The following is a 19,647-nucleotide window of genomic DNA, read 5'->3' on the forward strand; positions in this document are numbered from 1 at the left end:
ATTGCTACAAAAAACATTCCGGATCCAGTCTGACGCCTGGGGATATTCTAAGGTGAGGAATCTAACTAGCTAATGTTTCTTACAGATCCATCGTTACCGAAGGTAAGTAACTTGTTCTTCTGGTAGGAACCCATCCAGCAGTCTATCCTCGAGAGGGGTGTAGTCCGGGAAAGTGGAGCCTGTGGGTATGTTAGTCTGTAGTGCATGACGGATCTGGAGGTAACGGAAATATTCCGAATTGGCTAGTTCATACTTCTGCTGCAAGTATTCAAAAGACACCACTGCCCCCTTATCCCACAAATCTCCAATGGTCGAGATCCCAATAAGGTCCCATTTGTCGAATCCCTTTAACTTCCAGAGATCGCCCAGGATCTCGGAGTCCCAGAGAGGCGTGGCTGCCGTCAGTTTCCTTTCCCAACCCAAACTCCTAGTGGCAGTGTGCCAGACCTGTACCGAGTGTTTTATCGGCCCAGTCAGGGGAAAACGTTTTGGTCTGGAGTAAAGTGCTCTGTAGTAGTTTCCACCTGGAAGAAGCCACCTGTCCATTGCGTAACCCGGGTCATCCAATCTTCGGTACGTGCCGTGATTAATAGCCGCTAGGTGTGCTGCCCAATAATATTTCTTTAGGTCGGGGAGGCTGATTCCACTAGTGTACCAGTTAAGGGCAAGTTTGTGGAGCGCTATCCTAGGCTACCCTTCCCATATTAAATCTATCTGCATGCCTTCGATTTCCTTAAAATAGCTGGGAGGCACCGGGTCAGGGAAATTTTGTAGTGCGAATAGGAAGCGAGGCAGGGACATCATCTTGAAGAGTGCTGCTCTGCCCAGCAATGATTGTGGGAGCGCTCTCCATGCTGTAATATCTCGCTTCAGTCTTTGTAGTGGCGGGAGTAATACGTTTTCATCATTTGAAGTGTACCTGTTATGTTCACACTCGGTGTCAATATTTTAATTAGTGCATCCCTATTGAAAAATATCTGCGAAAGCCAATGAACAAGTTCTGGAAGCAGTCTGTTTTTCCAGTTGGCCAGACTTTGTGAGCTTCAAGATTTGACACGTCTAGAGGCAACAATTACTCATTGTGCAAGTACTGAAAGCATGATGTACGCACAGCCATCCATCATTCTACTGTCTCTTTCTTTATTATTTTAGATGACTGCGCTTCAGAAGCGACACGAAAGTGTTCAAATGTGTACGGACAAACAGAAATCCACCAACCAGTGCCTGAATGAGCGACTGCAACAGTTGATGCATGATCTGGAGGAAGCCCAAGAGAAGATCAGCAGTTTGCAGATGAATCTTCAAGCCAGAAATGAGGTGATCCAGGCTACAAATGAAGCAATGCTTGTGAAGGTAAGTATAAAGCATTAAAACTGAAGCTCAGATCTGTTTTTGACACATCACAGTTCATATGTGGTATGCCATCAGTAACGACTAGTGCTCATGTTACATAAATTGTTTTTCAATCACTTTGTGATGAATCCGGTCTGTCTCAACTAAGTGCATTTTGCTCTGAAAGCTCGGTGCTTTTTGCGCACATAAATGGTTGAAATTCAACTTTCATAGTAAAAGCTGCTGTTTTTACCAGCTACCTGTTTGCATTTTTTCCAAGAGGATTACACATGTTTGGAGTAGATTTCCAAAAGGAAGCAGTAGGAGGACAATGAAATAATAAGTGCATGAGATCCTCATTATAATAAATACAGGGCCAACACTTTGTACATGTGTTCATGGAGAACTTAGTTATTGAAGAAGGGTTAAGGTACAACCTGTGATATAGACAAAAGCAATGATTGAGAGGTAGAGGTCATTCTGGAAGTTTTATACAATTTATACCATAATTTATTTTAAAAAGTACAGTCTAGGTACATCCCAAATCAGATTCCCATTTAGTCTCTATCTTAGATTAAAGTCTCTTAGAGGTAGAGGAACGAAGAAGTCTATAAATAGGCGAAGCCTTAGAAAAATAACCATACCAAGAGAAGACTGCGATGAAGAAGAAGAGGGAGGATCCGGTAATTAATCTAGGACATCTAAAAGAATATTTAAGAGGAGAAGATATTTAGGTAAAAAAGAACAAGGACAATTGAAAAACTGTTGAAATTATGAGAAAGAAAGAGGAGCATTGTTAGACCTTTTTGTCTCCAGTTGGCCCAAAACACCATTTTATTATTAATAGTAATGAGATTGTTATACCAAGGGGAGAGTGTAAAAAGGAAACACGAGATAAGTATTGTTGTTAATAGAGAGATTTTATGAAGGTACAAGTATGCTTAAGCAGAGGGGAAGCAGTGAGGGAAGCTTTAGAAGAGAAGGATAAAACTTCTTTGGGTGAAAATGGAGCTAGGAAAAAACGTTCAATATCCAACCATAATGGAGTAAACCGACGGTAGAGAAGAAAGCCATCTAGAAGCTTGTCTTAAGCAAAAAGCTTCATGATATAACCGAAAATCTGGAAAGGTAACCCCACCCTCCTGCTTAGATTTGCAAAGATAAGAGAAATTGTAGACGCCTAATTATTCCAAAGAAATTTAGGTAATTTAGAATCTATTTTAATTTTGTTTTAAATCTAGGAGGTATATATACAGGGCACATGGAGAAGACAAGTACAATTCTAGGCAAAATCATAAGTTTCATGTAATCCAAATGACCCCACCAGGAAAGAAAAAGAGGGTTCCATGCAGAAAGAAGTTTATTAACTTTATCTAAACAATCAATGATATTGGCCGGGACAGAATCTTTAATGGAAGGATTAAACCAGACACTTAGATATTTAATCTTGGACGGACACCAATAAAAACCTGTGGGACTAAAATAATGGGTAATGGTGAACTTAGTAAGTGGAGGGATTTCAGTTTTATCTTAACTGATTTTATAACCTGAAATCGAGGAGAAGGCAGATATCCCCTGGAGCAGGGTCAGTACAGATTGCTCAGGATTTAATATGAAGAGAAGTATCTTGTCCGCATAGGCTGAGAGTTTTAGGTGTTTGTCTCCAAATCGAAAACCATTAATTTCTGCATTATTTGTAATACGGGAAAGAAAAGGTTTCAAAGCCAAAACAAATAAGAGGAGATAGTGGACAGCCTTGACGAACTCCATGTTTTAACAGAAAATAGCTAGAGAGCTTCCTATTAACCAAAACCGGCGCCATGGGGAATTGATAGAGTAAAAATATGAGCGAGATGAAATGAGAACCCAATCTCTTCCAAGACAGAGATTTAAGCAAGAAGGACCAATCTATACGATCAAATGCTTTCTCAGCATCTATAGAAAAAGCTGGCAAACGAGATGAGAGAGATGGGGCCTTGTTCAGAGCATTAAAAAATAATCTAGAATTATCAGACGTAAGCCTACCTTTAATAAAGCCTGTTTGTTCCTTACCAATCAACCGTGGCAATAAGGGTTTGAGACACAATGCTAATAATTTGGCGAAAATCTTATAATCCACGTTCACCAATGAGATTGGTCGATTGTTCTTACAAAAAGCAGGGTCTTTGCCTTCTTTATGAATAAGACAAATAGTGGCCTCCTGAAACGTGCTGCCAGTAGAACTCGAGTTAGAAAAGAATTGTAAAAGCTGCAATAGCTTGGGAAGTAAAGAGTTAGAAAAGTGAAGATAAAATTCAACCATAAATCCATCCGGTCCTGGCGTCTTACCTATTTTATGGGATTGAAGTGTTCTAAAAATTTCCGACAAAGTGATATCAGCTTCCAAATCAGAAAAATCCATATGTTCACCATTAGGTTCATCAATGTCATTCAAATAAGTATCAATCTGAGACAGAAAGGGTAAAGATTCAGGTGTATAGAGAGACTGACAATAATTTACCAATTCAGCTAAAATCTCACTGTCTTTGAAAAAATGGCCGCCTGTGTCAGTGGGTATGGAACGTAGTGTAAACCTTTGTTTGCGTATCCTCAAATAATTAGCCAGAAGCTTTCCTATTTTATTGCACCCCCCATAATAGCGAGCACTACTATGAAGAATAATGGAGGAAGCTCTATCTGTGGTAATCCTGTTAAAATTGAGTTTAGCCTGGAAAAAATCTTGTACGTTTTGGGGTGAAGAGGAAGAATAATATTCATGTTCCAGTTGTTTAATATATGATAAAAGGGATTGGTGCTGCTTAGCATAAAGGTTTTTCTTTTTGGAAAGAAAATCAATAATTTGACCAAGAGCTGTAGCTTTAAAAGTGTCCCATAGAAATTGAGGAGAAATGTTAGGATCTGAATTAATATTAAAGAATTCCTCAATAAAACTCATAAAGGATGAAGAAAAAGCAGGATCAAGCAGAAGAGAGTTATTAAATCTCCAACTAATGGATTTGGAATGTACTAGGATCAAATAAAAATCTGTAATAACTGGGGCATGATCTTTTATAGAGTTCATTTGTACACAGACTCATGTGTACCTGGGTGTCTATAATAAAAGATTTCTCTCTAACCTTGATTGTAACACTTAATTCACTGCTTACTTCAAGGAATTTTTCACCTCCATCAGTGAAGCTCTTCCTAGTACCTCTTGTTCTGTTATTTGTACATAGAGAAAACATTCTACCTAATTCCTGTACCCTTCCTACTCATATTATACAATTCTTTGTTTCTATAGGTTTGTTTTAATAGTTCTTTAATTCATTGATTATCAGTTCAGTTAATTATGACATATGTAAATAGAAAATATTGAATTTACAAAAATCCTTAACAGAAGAAGCATGAAAGCAAAAATAATCTTCAAACAAGAAGGAATGTGATTTACACCCATCAAACCATCATTATCTGATCGCCTTCCTCGTACTATGGACTTAAGGTACTCACAGTGTAAATTGGTATGACTTCCTTCAACAGATTGAAACGGGAGAAATAGTTTTAGACCATCAGTTGTTTGGGAAACACTGTGATGCTAAGCGGAGATGGTTGAGTCGAAGTTCACAATATGGACTGTATACTCTGTTTATGAATTATCTTCTTTATCAACAAACTTCAGAACAGAAGTGTGAAGCTCTGCAAGCAATGAACACCCAGCTGGATGCAGTGCTAAAGGAAAAGAGATCCTTAAGACATAGGCTGGCAAAACCCCAGTGCCAAGAGAACCTGCCTATTGAAGCCACCTGCCACATGTTGTAGAGCTATTAAAGCTGGGAATCACATTTGTGGAAAAATTGGAGGTGTACCTGCTGACTGTGCGCACAATTCCTGATATAGATGAGCATATGATAAAGATGGCCAACTCCATAGTGCAAATGGAAACCATGGAGGTGGAGACGGAAGAGGTGGCTGAGCAGATCATAAAATGGAGAGCCTCCCAGAGTAAAATCCACAATTCAGTGTTTAAAATTGACCTGGAATCCTTTTGCAACCCCACAGATGCGAGTGCTGCATGCTTGACTCCTTATGTCTCTATCCAGCAACTCTGATGGTCTGTGCATAAAAGTCACCTGGACACCTCACATGGACCCTTTGGTGACAACGAATTCCTCTTTGAGGGCCCGGCCTGGTTTTCTGACAGAAAGGAAGGCCTCCTAGGATAGGCTTGCAGGACATTGTGTTTGTAGACTGGAGAGGCTAGCATGATACATAGCTACCAAAGAGTTCTACGACCAGATGGTTAGTATCGATGTATACCCTCAGTGCAATCTAAAGCCACCATTGGCTTTTAGCGCTATGGAATACAAACTATGGCTTTCATCTACCATTGTACAAATGTCGATGCTGCTTTGGTATTTAACTTGGTTACAGAGACTGCTATGCTCCATTTTTTCATGCGATCCATAGCAGATACATAAGTATGCTACAATCACTGATTTTAATATTGTGCCTGCTGCTTACACTATGCCCCATACATTCAACAGCTGTACATTGAAATTTAACATCAGTGACAACGTAAGAAATTAGCCTTCTCCTTGTTCAAGGAAGGTTTTTCTGCTTCTTTTCTTTGTGGTATTTTGTTTTGATACTAGTTCTGTTCTGTACACGTGTTGTGTCCATTGAGCAATATTAATATTGCGATTGCCAACAGTCTTCATATCGTTCTGCTGTATAAAACATCAAACTCTACGCTCCTTATTACTTGCAGCAATTGTTTTCCTAATACTAGGCAGTTGTACATTCTTAGTATTTAGTCGCAGAATGTTTTTTATAAATAAAGTATTTTTTCATGCTCTAAAAAAAAACACTGGGGCATGATAAGAAATCACAATAGGTTCGATAGAGGAGCTAATAAGATTCGGGGAAAGTAGCATAGAAACGGAGATATGATCCAGCCTTCAAAGGGGTCCATGTGATGCAGAGAAAAAGGAAAATTCCCTTGGGGTTGCAAACACTCCATGAGTCAACTAGGAGATGTTGGGAAATACACAAATGGAATTGTTTGTGCATTTTGTGTGGTACATATTTGACTGTAGATTGGCGATCAACAAAAGGGTCCATTACTTTATTACAATCACCTCCTAGAGTGAAAAAGTAATCAGCAAATTGTAGACGTTTCTTGGAGATAGTAGGCCAAAAGGAGTTACCCAGTTAAGTAGGGCCTTAAGTATTACAAATAGTGAGAGGAATATCATTAAAAATTAATTTATCAATAAGTCATCTACCTTCCATATCCAATTCCTGGGAAATAGTTGCCAACTTTAGATTCTTGTGACAAAGAAGAACCACGCCATTCTTCACAGCAGAAGAAGGAGACACAAAAATAGAATTCACCTATCCACTTTTAAGCTTTAAAGATTCAGAGTCAGTAAGGTGAGTTTCTTGCAGAAGTACAAGATCAGGACAATATTTAACCAGATGTGACAAAATTCTTTGGCTTTTTATACAATTATTAAACCATTTAACGTTCCATGAAATACCTCTGAATGGTAAAACAAGCAATGCTATATGCAAAATAGAGGTCTTCTGAGGTAACACATTTCATAAGCAGAAGAAGGAAAAAGAAAGAAAACTGGGTCAGAGGAGAGGGAAGAGAAAAAGGTGCAGAAGAAGTTCCAGGAAAAAAACAACAGTACAAGTCAAACAATGACAACTGTAAGAACATACCTGGTAAGGATGAACACAAGGGAGGGATCAATGACAGCACAGGGTGAAGATGGCACAGCAAGGGAGTGAAAAAATGCATTGATGGATGGGTGAAACATAACAAGACGAGAATACAACAAACAGCCAGGAACCTGCACATTTAGAAGAAGTGGGTTCAATAAAAAAGATACATAACGAGGTAAGGACAATAAAAGTTTGTAAGACCAAAGTTGAATAAAACAAAATAAACTCTTAAATTGCTATGCAATAATTGAAAAAGAACATAAAATGCAATCATTTTACAGAAGGACCAGAAGTTTCCATGGAACTGGAGGAATGAAGGCAGAGGAACTCTCGAACATCCACAAGAGATGTGAAGGAAAATGTTTTATTCTGAAAAGTGACTTTAAAGACATTAGGATGGAACAAACCAAAGCAGGCACCTAAAGAGCAAAGTTTTGCAGAAAGTTTCAAAATTTATTTCCGTTTGGCCGCTGTAGGTTTTGAAACATCCTGTGTAAGAAAAACTTTATTCACCTGCCATAAAAGTTGTTGTTTGGATTTCGCTACATTGGGGACTTTCAATAAGTCCGTAACTTAAGGGAAGAAAATAACGACTCCTCTGGCTTTAGTTGAGGGAGATAGAAATTGAGAGCAATGTCCAAGGTGATGGACTCTCTGTAAATTCAGTGATGTGGAGGAAGGAAGGCCCACAAATTGAGGTAAGAAGGACGTAAAAGAAGCAACAGGATCATTACCTTCCAGACCACCATAAAGGTGCAGGTTATTCCTTCTTTTTCTATTTTCAAAGTCTTCAGTGTGAGCTTTCAATAATGCCACCTCCTTTTCCAAACCGGAAATTTTAGTCTTGCACATCACTGACACGTTGCTCAAGTAATGAAACTCTTGTTTTCTTTTGAGACCACTTGTCATCTAGATTCTGTATATGCAAGTTGGTTTCTTCCACAAATGGATGTAGCGCACGTATTTCATCAAGCACAACTTTCAAGAGAAATAGGAGAAGATGACTTAACAGGAGAGGGTGGATCCTGCTTAACTCTCTTGTGCGTAGACAATGGTGCAGTATGACCATTTTTAGCATGAAGCGAGGACGAGGAAGACCTGTTTGGTGAGGGAGAAGGGATACTCAAAGACCACTTGTAAGATTTTTAACCAAACAGTATGGAGCTCCCAGGTTTTGCGGCCATCTTAGCACGTGGTCAGGCTCCACCGTCCTAGACACGGCCTTTTACTTGTCTTTGCTAAATTTATATGTGTAATATACTTACTCCAAGGGGCTTTTAGCCAGCCATTTTTACCCATTGGCCTGTTGTTGATTTAGTCACGTTTTTCTTCTGTCTAGCAGCTGACCCAGCTATGTAATTTTCCATAAAACATTTACAAAGCCAAAAGACTGGCAGCGAAGTCCAGACCAATTGGCTTTATTGAGGCTTGTTTCGTATTTTAGGCTCCCGCTATTCTTTTGCCACACTTAGGTTGATGGCTTGTAATATTGTATCACCTTTTGGTCAATCCTTCATTTTCGGGTACCACTACTGATAATGACAGGGAAAAGTATAGCAACTTATAAAATGCTATTGTTTTTGCTTAGATTATCTTCCTCAGCCATTTATTCAATAGACTTTGGGTAATGGCGTTATTGAGCATTCATAAGCCCTTCATAAAAATAATGGGCAGATACTTCACTGGCTCTCTTTTCCTTTGTCCAATACAGGGCTAACGTTTTATCAGTAGCCTCCTGGTAATTCCTGAAGAGCATCATCAGGGAATAAACTACGCATATGCCCCTGTTGTCTCAAACAAACTATTTTTGTGCCAGAGTATGTCCTAACCTTCCCTGCAAATTGTTCCATGAAAATTGTGATTGATAACATGTCCCGGTTTCATTGCACTGCACTATGGAATATGCCAGATAGTTTCCTGGTCACCAGAACTTTAGCATTAGGGTAAACATTACACACCCTAATAATTTTGAACATAACACCACAGACCTAATTTGACTTTCAACTTGTCTAAGAATGTCCACTATCCATAGCGAACCATTTTTCGCCTTCCACAGTTATCAGTACGTCTGTAGATTCCTCCTGTTGGTGCTAAGCGTTATAAGAGCACATTTCTGAGTATTATGGCATGCTTGAGAATCTTGGCTAAAGCTACTTGATCTAGGTCAATCAGGCATGATTGCAACGAATCCAGTCTGTTGCTGAGAATCTTCATGAGTAATGTTGCCTCCACATTTGTAAGTGAAGTTGGCCTGTTGTCTATGCAAGATAAAGGCCCCTCTTCCACAGTTGTAATTGCCGCCTCTGCTACTGTTGCGGTAACTGAATGAATGAAATACAAACCTTACTTGTTGGCTCAATCAACAGATCTGCTACTACAAATTTTTCTTGACTGGCCAGGGATTTATAACATTATGATGTACCCAAAGTATGTGTGTTGCTGTACGCATTGGGTGCAATTGATGTATAAAGATTTTTTTAGAATTTCTGTGATGATAAACCACCCTCAGTCAGCACCATGTGAGTTTAACTCATTGACCCCATATAGACATGCTTGTTAGAGTAAACGCGGATTCCTTATCAAGTGACCAAAGATCCACCTTAAGTCATTATATCTCTCGACCCACACGTACTACCCTGCAGAAATTCCCCCAAAACATGACGTTATGAAATATATAAACCTGATACATAAAAAGTCGCATAAAAACAGTAGAATTGACGTTAAGTGCAAGGCTTTAAGTGGGATGAAAAAACTGGGTCAGCCCTGCCAAGTGCCATCCATCAGGCCTTAGAATAACGCATTTCAGTGTGGTGATCCGCATCACCGCACTGAAATGGAAAGTCATGCATTATAGGCAAAGTGCCTGCATCTGCTGTCAAGCCATAGCGCTTCTATCCTGACTGAAACTAGCTGGCATGCCAGCTCGCCGTGGCACGTGCGCTGAGCCTTGGCTGTGACGTTTCTCCCAGTTCAGTGTTAACTGGCAGCTCTGCAATTTCAGATCCGAAACGTGCACTTGGGGAAGTTAAACATTCAGATCTGGTCAATTACATGTCAACCCCAAGATGGCGGCACTCCAGTGAGTTAGCGGCAACAGCAATGAGCGGCTGAGCATATGGTATCATGGGCGGTCCAGAGAGGGCAGCACTTAGAAGAGGCACAGGGGAAGCCTGGTGAACAACAGCGGTAGCAAAGAGAGCCGGTAGAAGCGGCACCCGCAATTAAAGGTGAGGAAGGGGCCGGCTCATGAGCGAGACTTCACGTCTGGCACGGCCGCACTGCATTCGGAGCACACCCGGAGGATGCGACCTGAGACGGCCGGCGGGCCACACTATTCCATCACTGCCCTAGACCCTGCACTAACTAAAGCTGCTAGCGAGTGCCGCCCGGGCACCACAATGGCCTGAAATGCTTTCCGGGGCTGAGATGCACCCGCTCTCACGGGATGCGTACTCCTAACACTACAGAGCCTGGGTGCCCCCCTACCAGCTTGCAATGACCCCGGGCCTGCAACCACTGAGACACGATTGGGCAGCATACAGGCAGGCCCGGACTGGCAATGCCGGGCACCGTGCAATCCCCCGGTAGGCTGCCAGGGGTGGGGGCCGGTTTTTTGGCCGGGGGCCGGTTTTGTTGTTGGGGCCGATTTTTTTTTTTTTTTGTACACAGTCACTAGTACAGTAGTCACTGACTCGTCACTACAGTACTCTGCTGCGCAGCGGCGTGCATCTTCATGACTCTCACTCTTTCCTCGCTCCGCGCAAAAACTTAATCAATCTCTGCTGCTAATCAAATAATGCATTGGAGTGCGAGTGCCATTTTAGGGGGTGGGTCGTGCGCACACGTGCAGCACGCAGATGTCTCCGCACGGTGCCCGCCGCAGCGTCTGTGTGGTCTCTTAGTCTTCTTCAGTTCACCCACCTTAGGGGGGTGGGGGTGGGGCGGGCGCCGCTGTTGGTGACATGTGCATTAGGGCTCGCTCAATAAAAAGTGCGCGTGAGTTACCCGCATTCCAGAGAACTAAGCCAGACGACGAGAGAGGCCCTCTCTTGGCACCGTCCCCATAATTTAATTATTTCTAGCCCTGGCCCCTGCCTGCCGACTGTCTGCCGCCCGCAGGTGAGTGTCATTTGCATTTTTGCACATTGTTTGCATTTGCAATCAGATAATATATTACACAATACCAAGCCAGAAGGTGCAGTAGGAGCGCGGGGTCAACGCGGGTAAATAACCGTAGGATTGAAGTACATGTAGGCAACTGCGGGAGGGGCAGAGCTGAAGTCTTAAGACCAGAGGGCCACAGTGGGGCAGGAACGAAACATGCATTGTTTTATTAGCTCCATTGTCATTTATGAGGGGCAGCTTATTGGAGACATCATTTCATATCGTGTGCGTGTCTGCTCGTTTTTATTGTTTGCCTTTGTAACATTAAGTTGACATTTCATCAAGAATGCTGTTGAGGTCATGTGTGGAGTTATTAAACATAGCGCTAAAATGACGAGGCCGGCGGCTTTTTCTGCACAGCCGCATCGCCCCATTTCTGTTTTCTCTTTTCTATGCGCTTTGCTGAGAGTGCCTCTGCGCCCTGGTCTCTGGGGCTGCCCTGCCACTGGCAGGTAACCAGCTCACATGAGCATGACCTTTACCTGTCACCAGCAGGCAGATGACAACACATGGACTATAAGGGGTCGGCATCTGGAGGGTGTAGAAAAGAGGGTGGGGGGGTGGATAGATTCATCATGGCACTGTGGGCCGGGCCGGGATTAAACAAAAGGTATCTGAAAGAAACACGTTAGTTAGATTCCTCACCTTAGAATATCCCCAGGCGTCAGACTGGATCCGGAAGATTTTTCGTCAGCAATACCCCTTGCGCGTCGCTAGGCGTCGTCTGCGGCTCCGCGTCCGTCGTCGGCGTCGTGCGCCGGAATGACGTCGTCGGAGTACTTAGACGCCGCCCTCGCGCGCTGACGTCAGTTCTTCTTTTTTCCGCGCCAGTAAGCGCAGATCCGGGAGAGCTACCCCTTTTAGTCTTTTTTGACTAAATCTTTTTTGATCACTTTTGATCCTTGTCTGTCGACATCTGGTGCCGGTAGGATGCCTGGGTTCAAGGCTTGCGAGGATTGCCATCGACTGATGTCGGTGACCGACCGCCGGTGCCTCTACTGTTTAGGCCCCGACCACGACGCGGAGTCGTGCTCCGATTGCCAGGCCCTGACTTCGAAGGCTCGGCGGGAGCGGTCCCGCAAGCTTCTCGAGCTTTGCCACTCGGCTCCGCGTCGTGCGCGATCCCGGTCCAGGAGGAGGTCCAAGGATCGCTCGCGGAGCCCTAGCCGACGCCACCATCGATCGTCGGGCTCCAAGTCGTCGGGTAAGTCCAAACGCTCTAAGAAGTCCAAGCGGCGACATCGCTCTTCGGACTCCCCTCGCCGGTCGCGTGACTCGGCTGAGGGTCCAAGTGGTTCCACCCCCGCGGCTCCGGCGGAGCCGCAGGCGCCGCGCCCGTCCCCATACCCTCCGGTCCCTGGGACTAACGCGACGCCGGCGGAGGTCAGTGCCTTCCTCTCGGCCATGAGGAGCCTGGCCCCGCCGTCGACGCCCGCTGGCGCGCCTTCGGGCCCCGCGGACTCGACTGGGCGACCTTGCCTGCCGGCGGCTTCGGCCCCGGCGCCGTCGACGACTCCGGTCTCGACGCCGCAGGTCCCCGCGGGGCCCATGCCTGGGCCCCCGTCGACGCCGGTTGACCTAACCACTCCTCCACCGGCGCCGGCGCATGAACCACCGACGCCGTCACCAGCGCCGCCGGCGCAGACGCCTACACCTCCGGTGCCGCCGACGCCGCCGCCTTTGGTGCCGACTCCGGACGGCGTCCAACCCCAGTTTAGCCCTATTCCGGACCCGGCGCCGCAACGGCGTCGACCGACGCCGCGTCCGGCGCCGCTTGAGACCTATCATCTCTACAGTCCGGCTCCGATCATTCCTCCTGTTTATCAGGAATCGGACGACGGGGGCGACTGGGAGGGGTTCGAGGACCCTATGGCTGTTCAGTCGCAGCTTTCACAGGACTGGGCAGATGAACTGGGGGAGGCCAGTGGTCTAGATACCTCGCCAGACACTGGATTCACTTCTCCTCCGACTGTGGCTTCGGAGGAGGGTGCAGCATTTTCTGTGGTGCTGCGCAAGGCGGCCGCAGCCCTTGGGCTCGAGCTGCCTGCCGTGGCTGTGAGGACTAACATCCTCACTGAGGTGCTTCAAACAGCAGCAAGCTCCACTGAGCCTCTGCTGCCGTTCAATGAGGCCCTCACTGACGTTCTGCAGGGCACCTGGTCCAAGCCCTCCACAGTTCCTCCTGTGGATAGGAACGTTGCCAGGCGCCACCGCCCTGCTCCGGGCGACCCCAGTTTCCTGTCCCAACACCCCACCCCCGAGAGTCTGGTTATCCAGGCCTCTACCTCCCAATCCTCCTTCCCGACCGCTCCGCCGGACCGGGATTCCAAGAGACTCGAGCAGTTTGGCAAGAAACTGTTCTCGTCCCTTAGTTTGGGCCTGCGGTCTTTAAACACCGCCTGTCTCTTGGACCGTTATTCCCATTCTCTGTGGGATACGGTGGAGGACGTGCTGCCCCTGTGTCCGGAGGAGGTCCGGACACGTCTTACCCAGGCTTTGGCCGATGGGAGGGATGCAGCGCGGCACGCCATACGATGTGGGCTTGAAACCACGGACTCGCTGGGTCGGGCGATTTCCACCACGGTGGCGCTCCGCCGCCACGCCTGGATGCGGTCCACGTCATTTTCCGGGGATGTCCAGAACACCCTCATGGACATGCCCTTTGATGGCACTCGCCTGTTTGGTGAGAAGGCGGACAGTGCGCTGAACCGCTTTAAGGACTCCCGGGCTACGGCCAAGTCCTTGGGCCTCTCGGCTCCGCGGGCGCACACCTCCGCTTTTCGCCCCTTTCGTGGCCAAGGAAGGGGCGCCTCCTCACGTCCGCCCAGCCACCAGCCGCAGAACCAACCTGCGCGCGGTCGCGGACGTGGTTTCTGCCGTGGCGGATCTGGAGGACGACGTGGTCAGCCCACATCCACCCCGGCAGCATCCGCCTCAAAGCCTTCCTAGTCCGAGCTTTCAGGCCCATTCCACGCCAGTGGGCGGCAGAGTTCGCCATCACCTGCTCCACTGGCGGTCCATTACATCGGACAGGTGGGTGCTGCAAATCGTCCGAAGGGGCTACTCCCTCCCCTTCGAGACGACCCCTCCAGCCATGCCACCGCAGCACCACCGTATCTCGGGGGATCATTTGAATCTTCTCCGCGAGGAAGTTTCGGCCCTCTTGGCCAAGGGGGCCGTCGAGCGCGTTCCGAGTCCAGAAGTAGGTCGTGGTTGTTATTCCCACTACTTTCTGGTTCCCAAGAAGGGCAAAGGGGGCCTACGCCCCATCTTGGACCTCCGGAACGTCAATGCCTTCCTCCGAAAGGAAAGGTTCAAGATGTTAACCTTGGCTCAGGTTCTAGCTGCCCTAGACCCAGGAGACTGGATGGTAGCGTTGGACTTGCAGGACGCATACTTCCGTATCCCCGTCCTGCCGGCCCACCGGCGTTACCTGCGGTTCACGGTGGGCCAAGAGCATTTTCAGTTTACCGTGCTCCCCTTCGGCCTCACCAGTGCCCCTCGGGTGTTCACGAAAGTGATGGCGGTGGTCGCAGCTCATCTGCGCAGATCAGGGGTTCCAGTCTTCCCCTATCTCGACGACTGGTTGTTGAAGGCGGGCTCGCCCCAGGCAGTCGTCTCCCACCTCCAGACTACGGCGGATCTCCTGCATTCGCTGGGATTTTCCATCAACGTGCCGAAGTCACACCTGAGTCCCTCTCAGAAGCTCCTCTTCATCGGAGCAGTTCTCGATTCGGCGCAGTTCCGGGTCTATCCACCGGAACAGCGGGTCCGGGATATACAGGCCCTGATTCCCATCTTTCGGCCTCTATCCTGGGTTTCGGTCAGGCTAGTGTTGCGGCTTCTGGGGCCGATGGCCTCCTGCATCCTACTAGTGCATCACGCCAGGCGGCGCATGCGGGCTCTGCAGTGGGACCTGAAGTTTCAGTAGGCCCAGCATCACGGCAACCTGTCCGACCATGTCTTGATCTCGGAGGGCACTGCACAACAGTTGCAGTGGTGGCTCACGGACCGCGATTGGGTCATGGGCAGGAGCCTCTCCCTTCCCCAACCGGAGCATGTCGTAGTGACGGATGCGTCCCTCCTGGGCTGGGGTGGCCATATGGGAGAGGCGGAGATCAGGGGCCTCTGGTCTCCGGCGGAGTCTCGTCTCCACATCAACCTGTTGGAGTTGAGAGCGATCCGACTTGCACTGAAAGCCTTCCTTCCCTCTGTCAGGGGCAGTGTCGTGCAGGTGTTCACGGACAACACCACCGCCATGTGGTATTGCAACAAACAGGGCGGGGTGGGGTCGTGGACCCTTTGTCAGGAGGCTCTGCGCCTCTGGACGTGGCTGGAACACCAGGGCGTCACCCCAGTGGTTCAACATCTGGTGGGCTCTCTGAACGCCAGAGCGGACGAACTCAGCCGCCGGTGCATGATGGATCACGAATGGCGTCTGAACTCCGAAGTGGCGCAAGGTCTCTTTCAGCAGTGGGGAGAGCCTTGGTTAGATCTATTCGCCACCGAAGAGAACGCGCAATGTCAGCAGTTCTGCTCGTTGGAATTTCCAAGGCGGCACTCGCTCGGCGACGCTTTTCGTCACGAGTGGAGTTGCGGTCTGTTGTACGCCTTTCCGCCTATACCACTTCTGCCCAGAGTGCTGAAGAAGATCAGGCACGACCGGGCCCAAGTCATCTTGGTGGCTCCGGATTGGGCACGAAGATTCTGGTATCCCGAGCTACTCAGTATGTTGACCGATCCCCCGATTCGTCTGCCCCTTCGGGAGGATCTTCTGTCGCAGCAGCAGGGGACGGTCCTCCACCCGAACCTGTCCAGCCTCCACCTCCATGCGTGGAGATTGAGCGGCGGCAGTTGATGCCATTTGACTTGCCTCCTGAAGTCTGTGATATCATTCTGGCAGCCAGGCGTCCCTCCACAAAGACAGTATACGCCTGCCGGTGGAACAAATTTGTGGCATGGTGCACAGCAAAGGCTGTGGATCCCCTTTCCGCCCCTCTTTCTGAGGTTCTCCTCTTTCTTCTTTCTCTGGCCCGGCAGGGCTCCGCCCTGAGCACGCGGAAAGGTTATCTTGCTGCCATCTCCGCCTTCTTGCGGCTTCCTGATCAGCCTTCTCTTTTCAAGTCCCCTGTGGTTACACGCTTTCTAAAAGGCATTACTCACACGTTCCCTCCTGTCCCTTTACTAATGCCTCAGTGGGACTTGAATCTGGTCTTGACATTCCTGATGTGCGCTCCCTTCGAGCCTCTTCACAATTGTCCTCTTCGTCTTCTGACTCTTAAGACTGCTTTTCTGGTAGCCATCACCTCGGCTAGACGGGTGAGTGAGCTCCAGGCTTTATCTTCAAAGCCTCCTTTTCTCTCTGTTCATCCGGACAAGGTTGTCCTTCGGCCTCGTCCTTCCTTTCTTCCGAAAGTGGTGACTCCATTTCATCTTGGGCAGTCTGTCACCTTGCCCACCTTCTTTCCGCCTCCGCATCCTTCCAAAGAGGAAGAGAGGCTCCACCGTCTGGACCCAAAACGTGCGCTCTCCTTTTATCTGGACCGCACAAAACAGTTCCGGGTGGACGACCAGCTTTTTGTTGGGTACGTGGGCGCTAAGAAGGGGAAAGCTGTGCACAAACGGACCATCTCTCGGTGGGTCGTTTTGTGTATCAAAATTTGCTATTCTTTGGCAAAAAAAGGACCCTCCTGTTGGGCTGCGCGCCCATTCTACTCGGGCCACAGCGGCTACTACTGCTTTGGGACGGGGAGTCCCTTTGCAGGACATCTGTCAGGCGGCGACGTGGGCTTCGTTACACACGTTTGCCAGGCATTATTGCCTTGACAGCCAAGTCCGGAGGGATGGCTTCTTTGGCCGTTCTGTCCTCCAGGACTTTCTGGTGTGATCTTGGTTCGCAGACCCACCACCGGGGATGGTATTGCTTGGGTATCTATTCTAAGGTGAGGAATCTAACTAACGTGTTTCTTTCAGATGAACAAGTTACTTACCTTCGGTAACGATGTATCTGTAAGAAACATTAGTTAGTTAGATTCCTCACCGGCCCACCCATCCTCCCCGTTCTGCGAACTGACATCTAGGGTTAAGGTTGTCCTTTTCAGGCCCCTAGATTTTATTTTTGGCACCAGTGTCGGTCTTTGCATGGCTCTGCGTTCCTGGCGCGGAAAGCTATGTACAAGAACTGACGTCAGCGCGCGAGGGCGGCGTCTAAGTACTCCGACGACGTCATTCCGGCGCACGACGCCGACGACGGACGCGGAGCCGCAGACGACGCCTAGCGACGCGCAAGGGGTATTGCTGACGAAAAACCTTCCGGATCCAGTCTGACGCCTGGGGATATTCTAAGGTGAGGAATCTAACTAACTAATGTTTCTTACAGATACATCGTTACCGAAGGTAAGTAACTTGTTCTTTTCCAAGTTTTGCTTTCTGCACCTCATGAGCGAACTGACAAATCTTGCCTTTCTTGGAAATGTTGTCCATTAGCTCATGTGCTGCAGAAAGTGTGATTAAAGTCAGACACAGGTGCACAGCTCTGATCTGGGCCTGCGCAAGCGTTCAAGCGAAGGCCCGCGGGGCTTCATCATGAACAAGGTGCCGTGCACAAGAGGAGAAGAGAACTGGAAGAGTTGTATAAATTAGAACATGAGCTGAACGACAGCATAGCTCGGAAGTACGTAGGTATGATTGCTATGGCGGTATTTTTATTTTTTATTGCAGTTTTATATAGCGTGTACTCGACTCGAAGGTATGAAAGCACTTTGATGACAGACAATCATCTTAAATGTAATGCCGATAAGACGGAAATTCTGCCGGTTGGAAAGACAAATCTATTCTCTCCGAAAGATTGCTGGCCTGACGGTGCGGCAACTCCTCCCAATACCATCACATCCGTCAGGAACCTAGGCATTAAATTTGACAATCAGCTGTCCTTCAAACAACAAGCTGTTGCGGTAGCTGGCACCTGTTTCCACCTATCCAAGACTTTGAGAAAGTTTTTCGATCTCTTGCCGTTGTCAGCTAGGAAGACTGTTACAGTAGCCCTAATTACCTCTAGGCTGGACTACTGCAACAGCCTATACGCGGGTACCAACAGAGCAGTCCTTCACAGACTGCAATTGGTCCAAAATGCAGCAGCCCGCCTGGTTTTGGGCTGGCCCCGCAGATCCTCAGCCTCTGCAGCAATGGATATTCTACACTGGTTGTCAATTGCAAAAAGAATTCTCTTTAAGGTTCTCTTGATTACCTTTAGGGCCTTCCATCATCGAGGCCCTAAATATCTAACCCAAGGCTTTATACGCTACTTCCCGGCACGCTGCTTAAGATCTGTGGCCCAGAATCTGCTAGTGATTCCTAAATTTAGGCTGACGACCAAAGGGGGCAAATCCCTCTTCGTGTTGGGCGCCAAGGCATGGAACAAGCTCCCTCTCCCCTTGCGTTCCATGTCGGATGAAACCCAATATAGGAAAGCATTAAAAACCTGGGTATACGCTATGACGGAGTCAGCTTGCATAGCTATGGTTTGAGAAGTGGTGTTCTGTGCAAATGAGGTCTACTTTCTCCCCCTGTCTCGTACATCTGAATTGGGTAAGCGCCAAGATACTCCCTGGAGTGATAGTTGCGCTATAAAAGTGGATTTTACATTTACATTTACATTTACATTTACTTTACATGGGGAGATTAAGTGATTTGCCACTTGCCAGGCCCTCTAAAATGTATCATAACATCAAATTTGTTGGCACGTGTTGTTGACACTATCAGCTTCTAAATGGTATCGTATATCTTTCTGCTTCAGAGGAATTCTTCGAATGAGCAGGAAGTCGGTTACTTGTCACATGACAAAGAAACGCATTCATTTTTGGTAGGCACGGGGAGATAAAGTGATTTGCCCAGAATCACAGGATGTTGAGCTGACGCCGAGGCTCGAACCCGGTTCCCCAGCTCCAAAGTCGGCAACTCTGGTTGTTACGCCACATCCTCTCCTTTGACACAGCAATGATAGACACCCACTGGGAAACAGCAGATTTAAAGGCGCTGTCCAGGAAATGATGTCAAGATAGGTCTCAGATCCCCATCAGACGTCAACAAACAAAATAGCATTCTAAAATGGCTACGTACGGTTGGTGCGGGTTAGTGATGCGGACTGGGTCAATAAAACCGTATTTTTTCCTCTTCTTTGGGTGGCCCGTTAAAATAGGCAAAAAAGCAGAATGGGAGTTGATGAAATGAAAGCAGATGGTGATCTGTTAACAGAGATTCTAGGCGGGAAATGCATGTTAACATTCAATTAAGGCCCAGTCTGGGCCTTGGCCTATAACTTTTTGTTTATTCCCCGGCTCAGTTTTGTGCCGGCAGCACAGGCGCACAGCACACTAGAGCCCTGGACCCTGAGTGTGGATTTATTTGTGAGCAGGCCTGCCTGCTTTGGTTCCTCCACCCACGGGC

At 47.5% G+C, this 19,647-nt stretch overlaps 1 protein-coding gene across 3 annotated transcripts in view; it reads left to right on the forward strand.

Annotated features, from left to right (window-relative positions):
* Nucleotides 1-19,647, forward strand: part of CCDC18 (coiled-coil domain containing 18) — a 1,105,805-nt gene that overhangs the window by 938,019 nt on the left and 148,139 nt on the right. For all 3 annotated transcript variants that reach the window (XM_085602201.1, XM_085602202.1, XM_085602203.1), the window contains one exon: nt 1,153-1,353. In XM_085602201.1, the coding sequence (XP_085458327.1) occupies nt 1,153-1,353 (201 nt within the window). The remainder of the gene's footprint in view (nt 1-1,152; nt 1,354-19,647) is intronic.

Source organism: Triturus cristatus, chromosome 4_2, assembly GCF_964204655.1.
Source record: "Triturus cristatus chromosome 4_2, aTriCri1.1, whole genome shotgun sequence".
Classification (NCBI taxonomy): domain Eukaryota; kingdom Metazoa; phylum Chordata; class Amphibia; order Caudata; family Salamandridae; genus Triturus; species Triturus cristatus.